The sequence below is a fragment of the Zingiber officinale genome, chromosome 8A (assembly GCF_018446385.1).
Source record: "Zingiber officinale cultivar Zhangliang chromosome 8A, Zo_v1.1, whole genome shotgun sequence".
NCBI lineage: Eukaryota > Viridiplantae > Streptophyta > Magnoliopsida > Zingiberales > Zingiberaceae > Zingiber > Zingiber officinale.
The window spans coordinates 29,296,759-29,305,288 of NC_056000.1; the positions used below are offsets into that span (position 1 = coordinate 29,296,759).

The window sequence follows — 8,530 nt, forward strand, 5'->3', positions numbered from 1 at the left end:
GTTGACGTGGATTATTTTTAAGATAAGTTTCGTCATGTGGATCCCGTTATACACCGTCTTTTTTTTTTTTTATAAGATTATTTTCAGGATTCATGATAACAATTTTATCATTACGTCATACTCCCCTTTTATATATATATATATATATATATAAAAAGGTAAGTAAATTATTATTATTATTAGTTAATATCGGATATTTAATTTTTTAACTGATTAAGATGTTCGATCTTATAAAAAAAAAAAATTTCAGCCATCAATATAAATTAAGAAATATTCATGAAGGACTATTTATTTAAATTGCTAGAGTTCCATGACTCGCTTTTTATTAAAGAAAAATTTTTATATAATACCTCATAATTGAAATTCAAAACTTAAAATTATTGATTAGTTGTCTTAATTGATTAAAGAAGGACGATAGATTTATTATAATCAATAGGAGAGATCAAAATTTGATGGGCTCATGTCTATAAAAAAAAAACTCCCTCTATGTTTTAATCACGGTTAATTTAACTTTTTTTTTCATATAATCGGGAAACGGACGAGCATCCTTGCAGCAGAACAAAGGTTATATATATATATATACTCTAAGAATCCTTCGTTCTTAATTCTACCTAAACTTCAAAGCTGAATCATAATACGTTCAGATCAGCTCCACCATGCTTATGCTTCAAGCAACTGCTGTTGCCATCCCTCGCAGGAACACCTGATGAAGGTTTCGAATGCCATCTGGCTCAAAAAAGATAGTTGAAGAAATTGATCAAGCTAAGCACAGCCAGCAGCCAGTAGAACAGATCCAATCTGTCCTTGTCGAGATCGTTGTCGCCCAGCCATCCTCCATTCCCTGAGCTCGACGTGATCTTGTTCACGAGCGACACGAGCAGCGAGCTTAGGAAAAACCCAAACGAGTACGAACAGTAGGTCATGGCTGTCAGAAAGGCTTGCATGCCTCCCAGTGACTGCTTGTAGAAGAATTCGATCAGCCCCACCGCCGTAAACATCTCCGAAACCCCGAAAATTATGAACTGCGGAGCGATCCAAAGGATGGGCGTCGGCGCCTCTGATTCCCTCCTCTTCTTCTCGACCAAGGCGGCCGCCACCATGGAGAAGGTGGCCGTGAAGAGGCCGGTGCCGATCCGCTGCAGGGGGGTGATTCCTACGTGATCGCGGGTGAGTTTCCGGGAAATCGGGACGAAGAAGGTCTCGTAGAGAGGAACCAGGATGATGAGGATGATGTAGGGGATGGCCTGCAGTGAGGCTGGGGGGATCTTGAAGGTGACCAGTTGAGTGTTCATGGAGCTTCCCTGTTGGACCGAGAACGTCTGGAGCTGGGCGAGGATGGTGTTGAAGATGATGGTGCAGGCAAAGATCGGAATCACTGAGAGAATCACCTTCACTTGCTCTACTTCTGCCATGGTGCACAGTCTCCATGGGCTCTCTACTTTGTTGGACCCGTCTTGAGATTTGATGCAGGCATTTTCCAAGAACCTAAAATCATGTAAAGATTAAAACAAAGAATTGAAGATCGTTTAATTGGATGCATGCATGGTTTTTACAACCTGAATTTATCTGCGTGTCTGAGGTTGTGAACATTTGGAGAAGTTCCAGCGACACCAAGGTGATACTGATACACTTCAGAATTGGAAGGGCAAATCTGCTTTCTCTTTGTAAATGCTGCCACAAAGACCTGTAGAAATTAAACATGCATTTATTTCTCATTTATGAAGTGAGGTCCATCTAGTACCAAACAATAAATTAATGCGAATCTTACTCTTGCTATAGGGGTAAAGATGCTGCCCTGTGAAGGCCTGTTCCTGAAGAACAACACACCGGAGATCAAGCTCATGAGGGCCATGGCCATGGCAGCTGCTGAGACACCGAACCCGACGTCCATGCCCGACCGAGTCTGGACCCAAACAAGAACCGTGAGCGCAACCAGTTCTCCCACACAGAAGCTGAAGTAGGCAGTGTTGAAGTATGTGGAGAGCTTCTTGGACTGGTTCGGATCGTCTCTGCTGAACTGGTCAGCTCCATGAGCTATCATGTTAGGCTTCATGCATCCACTCCCCAGCGCCACTAAATAGAGAGCCACAAAGAAGATGGTGGCCTTCAAGCCTTCTGCCTCCGCGCAATGCTCTCTTTGCAGCATGTCGCACGGCGGCGGCCTCAGCTGCGGCAGATGTGCTTGAAGCGACAGCAGTATGAATCCCTGAAACATCACCGTACACGTACAGAGCGAGCTTACTTATTACTTAAACCTGTTTGTGTTTCAAAGATTAGTTTCACTCTTTAATTTGGAGAAAGTAGAACTCACGGAGAGTTCGATAAATCCGAATATCAGCATGGTGAAGAAGCTCCCTAGATAAGAGTCCGAGAGGAATCCTCCGAGCAGAGACAGGATAAAGATAGTCCCAACGAAGTTGGTGACTATGTTTGCTGACTTTGAGAGAGGATAATGCATGTCGTTGAACACATAAGTTATGAGGTTGTTGCCGACGGCTGCAATCGCCATGATCTCAAACGCTTGAATCCCTGCATAAGCAATAACCACAAGCAGATATCGCAGTGATTGTTGAATCAGAAAAATGATCTATAAATATAGAAAGAAATTAGATACCTAAAACAAAGACAGCAGCTCTCATGCCTCCGTGCTTGTTGGGCTTGCAGGGTCTGCCTCTCCAATCAAGGGAGACATCATTCAGCACGGTGAAACTTTGCCTTCTTTCAATGTCCATGAAATCTCTTTCAGAGCTCACAAACAGGGCCAATCGTTGGTGATGAATTTTAAGGCGATTTGGTGAGTTATTTATAGCGCATGGGAAGTGGATTGATTGATTATGGAGAAGAAGAGTTAATGGTTGGTGAAGTGTGGTGGTTCGTGGGAGTTATGGACTATTGGAAACACACTGGTGAGTGGGGTTGAATGTTGGAATTGGATTTGTCCTTGTGCTGAGCTTTTAGGGCGAGCAGAGTGGGGAGAGCATCAAAAACTGGTCTGCCATGGAATTGCTTGGAAATGACTTACTTGGTCATTTAGTTCTACGGAATTAAACATCGTGTGGTGTAAGTTTTCGGGGGGCAAAAAGTTGTTAATTCTTTCAGACAAAAAACACTTTTTTTTTCCAGACAAAATCTTGATATGTACATGCGTACAATATATACAACTGTGTGTCATGGACTGTCATAATTTATCTTCGTTCTAAATCTTGAGACGAGATTAGAAATCTTTCATAATTTATCTCCGTTCTAAATCACATAGAGTCGTTTTGAAAGAGCCTCCGGAACGAGGATTATTATTTTTACTGCTATATAATTCAGCATATGTCATATAATGACCAAAAATATATTTTTAAGTGACAAATTATCTTTTCAACAAAAAAAAATGGATCTAAAATAATGTGGATGGAAGAGCCTTCTCCAAGGCACGTGCTGCCGACGGAAATGGATTAGCCATGCAAAATAGTCGGGCCCCGCCGTCAAAATGCGGGCAAAAAGTCAACCAGAGGCGGCAGCCCACTCCGCACAAGATTTTTGGTCAATTACTAGATTTCACGGGTCCCATCCGTGTGCATCGAAATTCCAGTGTGGATAAGGGAGAAACATGGACGACTCAGATCGTTTGACTTCAGTATCGAGATCACAATGGACGCCGTCGGATTGTGTAAAATCCACAGTAGAATTTAACATAATTTTTTTGTGAGAAAGTTTGAGTATTACCCCTTTCATATACTCAATTTTTATAATTTGGTAACTATATATCACATTTCCATTATATCCCTCTATAAACACTAAATTCTAAAATTAATATATTCTCATAAGCCTTCTAATTATATTCATGTCCACATATATAAATTCCATAACCATAAAGTGAGAATAATAAATTTGTAGATGGGTAGAACAAAAATTTAAATATGAAAAAAAAGATATAATAAAAATGTAATACATATTTTTAGAATTATGAAAAATAAGTATATGAAATGAATAATATTGAAACTTTCTCACACAATCAAGTAAAATGCGTTTTTTTTTTCTTCTGAATGTCGATGAGTTCCACAAGCAATCTCCTACTAAGATTTCTATTTGTTTCAAGTGTTTCCTAGTATTTTGGCAATCCTTCTCCAATATAGAATTAAAGAATTAAAGACAAAGAAATTGATTCCATATTTTAGACCCTAAATTATTATATTGAAGGTTATTATGTTGGCGAATCTTGATTAAAATAATACTTTATTTCTAGTGTAACCACATTTATTTACATTGGCATTGGCCTCTAATTAGTAGTCATGATTTTGTATGCATCCATCAACCCCTATTTGACTTTTAGATGATGCCATGCACGCCCTAGTTTCAAAGGATTTGAGGGGGGCAGCATCATCTCCATCCACCTTAGAATTAAACCCACACATGCACTATAATGCCGACCAACTCCACTTTTCTCCATTTTCATGCTTCTCATGTCACCATGGATGGTCGGAATTAGAAGCCAATTGGTTCGGTTATCTTTAGGAGACCGATCGGACGATTTCATACTTTATGTACATGCAATGTCGCTGCCTCAATGTAATTAATTAGAATCAACTACAAAAGATAAGTTTTGCACCCCCTTGGAACCTCTTATTCTCGTTCGACAAAGATGTTTTGATCGATGAGTCCAATGATCACTGAATATAGCATGCATCAATGTGTCATGGAATTCAACACCATATATTATCGTCCACTTAAAGTTTTCATCGTGACATGATCATCCACCAGGAACAGTAGAAGTAGCCAAGTTAGGAGCTAAACGAGGGGGTTATATATTCACTAATGAGTGATTAATCAGCTGATCAGATGTTAACAACAGCTCCCACACGTAGGCTTTAAAAAAAGAAGGGCTATATATTGGAGTTTTGTAGGCTGTTGTTTTGTTAACAACAGCTGTTTGTGTTTCTTGAGAAGATGTCTGCGCCTCCCTTTGACCTCAACCGGTGCTGGCTTGTTTGACATGAGTTTTACTATGAGTTGGACGTCTTGACCTGAGCTCGCTTGGGCTGATCGGGATATGGGTTGACTTAGATATGCGTTGACTAAGTCTTGGCTCAAGTCCTAGCCTGCCACATGGCGTTTGTCATTCCCACCACATCATCAGTACTAATGAGTGCTTAGTCACTGAGATGCTAACGCTAGGTGGAACAACAGCTCCCACGTAGGCTTTAGAAAAAGAAGGGCCATTGGAGTTTTGTAACCTAAAGGCTAAAGCAAGCAATAAGTGGCCAAGTGTCCTGGAGCCAAACATGCAACTGATCTGTCTTATTGAAGTTGTGCTTTAGTGGACAATGAGAATAAATTAAGATGACACCCTGAAAATCACTTATAATGTCTCACCAAAGAAATTCGGAGTTGACTCAACCAGAGACCTTGTTTTCCCTGCATGTTTAGCGCGTCAACAAAAATGAATACACCAAGAATGAACAAGGTTCCTATTTAAGATCATCGACGGATGCAATGACAGAGCCAGCTAAGGTGATCTATCCGGGCTGATCATGGATGGTGGGCTACGAGCGACGATGTCGATGCCGTCCCCCGGGTTGCTTATGTTTTTCTCTCCCTTTTTTTTCATTTCTCCTACATTAAACCACATTAAAGCTACAGTAAATCAGCTATTGCCACATGGGCTACAGTCCGGGTGGCCTTGAACCTGGCTCCGCCCTTGGACGGATGGATCATCGACGGACTGTCTTTTATGTTGACAAAGTCTCTAAACTCCAAGCACTAAAAAAAATGGACATTTTGCAATGAATTTTGCGATGATTTTTTTTTTAAAAAAAATCATCGCAAAATGAATTTGCGACCAAAAACTTTTCGTCACAAATAAGTCGTCGCCAAATTTTACGACGAAATAATGTATATTTGTTTCAAAATATGTGACAAAATTTCTTTTCAACGCAAAAATCGTTGCAAATTTGCGATAAAAAAGAATTCGTCGTAGAATTTTATGATCTCAAATATGCAACTAAAAGAGATATTCGTCATGAATATGTGACAAGAAAACTCGTTGTCGCAAAGTTGCGAAGAATAAAGATTCGTTGCATATCTACCATGATTTAGGGTTTGTCGTAGATTCAGAAAATATGTGACGAAATTATTATTTTTTATTGTCATAGTCGTTGCAAATTTGCGTGAAAAAGTATCAAATATATGAAATAATGGTTATTCGTTGCAAATCTGCGACGAATCCATTTTTCATCGCAGATTTACGACGAAAATAGATTTTCATTACAAATTTGCAACGAATAACCTTTTTGTTACAAATTTGTGCTAAAAACTTATTTTTGTTATAAATCTGTGACAAAAAAGGGATTTCATAACAAATTTGCGATACATAGTATAACATTATGATAAGTTTGCGAAGAAAAGTTTCTTTGCAAAATTTGTGGCAAAACGTAAATTTTTTTCACATAACCTGCCCATTTGTGCATTTTATTTATCGTATACAAATCATATTCAAACATGCATTTTATAAACACAACAATAAACATTCTAACACATCCTATACAACAATTAAATAATACAACATATCTCATGTACACAATTCATCCAAATAAATCATATTCATACAAGTTCAAATTTCCAAAATAAAATCATATAAAAATAAATCAAAACAAATATATTCATACAAGTCATATGCATACAACAACCCATCATATTCATAAATATACAGATATCATAGTTCAACAAGTCTCATACCAAATGATATCAAAAGGATGGAAAGATACAAACAGAAATCATCGCCCTCTTCTACCTTAGCAGACACTTTCTTCTCCTTCTTTCATTATTCTTCGTCTCCTACGTCAGAAAACAAACAAATTAAAAATGACATTTATATCTAACTTATCAATTGCATATATGTGTCAATAAACAAAACTTAATCCATCATCGTAACATATTAATTGTATATGTGTCTAATATTTATAACAAACAAAACTTAAGTCAACATCTTAACATATCACTTATAGCTATGTGTACATAAACAAATTAACCTTATGATTCTTGTAAGATATAATCAAGGTTCTAACCTGCGATGCCAAAAGATGTCATTCATCCTTAATTGTACACATGAAATATACATGAAACTTGTACAACTAACACTACAAAAAAAAAAATGAGGAAAATAGCGATGAAATAAAATTTCATAGCTAAATATTGTATGGTCGCAATTTTATATATGTGTGTGTATGTATATTAACAACGAATCTAGCGGGGAATTAATTCGTCATTAACATTTTTGCGACAAAAAGTATTTATTTCGTCGCTAAACCTTTGTTTAGAGAAAAAAAAATTATAATACATCGCAAATAATTAATGACAAAATACCCAGATTTTGTCGCGAAACTCAGATTGGCGATGAAAAATATATACTTTGTCGCTAATACCCTTTATTAACCCTAACCTGGCCCCTCCTGATGCTGTGCCTTTCTTCTCCCAATGCACTCTCCTTCGTGACTCTTCCTTTCCAGTGACTCTTCCCTCATTTCGGCACCCTCCCTCCTCCGGCGAGATCCCCCGATGTTGCACCGAACGTCCCGACTCTTCCCTTCTTCCGGCGAGATGACTCTTCCCTCTTCCCTGCTCTAGCGATTGTTGCCCTGTTTGTTATTGCTGTAAATTTGTGTTCTTCCTCTTGAACGAGCTTCACATCAGTTCTTTCTTCCATGAAACAGGTTTGTAATGTAGTATTTATTATACTCATACCTCTCTGTGTTAAAGCTTTAATTTCTCTTTTTCATTCAAACCACATTCACTATTCTACTTCTTCTTCCTTTAGTCTTTGATTTGCTTCAAAAGTACGTAGTAGATAGAAGAAGATAATGTTAATTTTGCAGAAGGAATGAGTATGAATTGAAACTCAAAATCTTCTAAACTTCACCTGATTTTTATGGGAAGATGGTCGAGATAGTCAATGTAAGAGCACCCACAATGGGGTGTTAAATGGGTGTTATAACACTCATTTAACACCCCCTCTCCATCACTCACAAGAGAGAGGCGAGAGGGTGTTCAAAGGTTTGAACACTCTCTCTATTAATTTTTTAATATTTTCTTTTTCTTTTTTAAATTATAAAATTTTTAATATTATTTAAAAAATTAATAAAAGGGATGAATAAGTGGATGGTGGGGTCCATATTAATGTTAAAGAGGATGTGAGTAAAAGAGATATGTTGTTATAATGAATATATGACAGTGAGCCTTATATCTTTTGATGAGATGATGAATATTATAACACATTAGCGTTACGAATGCTCTAAGTACATAGAAAGAGAAGAAAGAGGGCATGTAATGGTTTTACGTTTTGTTATTCGGGGAAGGCAAACTCCCATGAAAGAAATTTGGTTTCAGAATTTGTCCAAAAGATTCTCATATTGACTTTCATCTCTCTCCCAAGTATACTTGTGCAGAAAAGGCCTATGTACCGTCTCTTGGAACCAGAAGAACCTTGGAAGCTTTTCATTAATGAATTCATGCAACAAGGTAGCAGCTAATTATTCTATAACTGAAT

At 37.8% G+C, this 8,530-nt stretch overlaps 1 protein-coding gene across 1 annotated transcript; it reads right to left on the minus strand.

Annotated features, from left to right (window-relative positions):
- Positions 1-501: 501 nt before the first annotated feature.
- On the minus strand, positions 502-2,767 carry LOC122008240 (protein NRT1/ PTR FAMILY 4.4-like). Its single transcript, XM_042563901.1, has 5 exons — positions 2,615-2,767; positions 2,312-2,529; positions 1,769-2,206; positions 1,557-1,684; positions 502-1,485 (listed from the first exon to the last, which is right to left on the minus strand). The coding sequence occupies exons 1-5, from the start codon at positions 2,730-2,732 to the stop codon at positions 732-734; spliced, it is 1,656 nt and encodes a 551-aa protein (XP_042419835.1). The 5' UTR covers positions 2,733-2,767; the 3' UTR covers positions 502-731.
- Between the last annotated feature and the right edge of the window lie 5,763 nt (positions 2,768-8,530).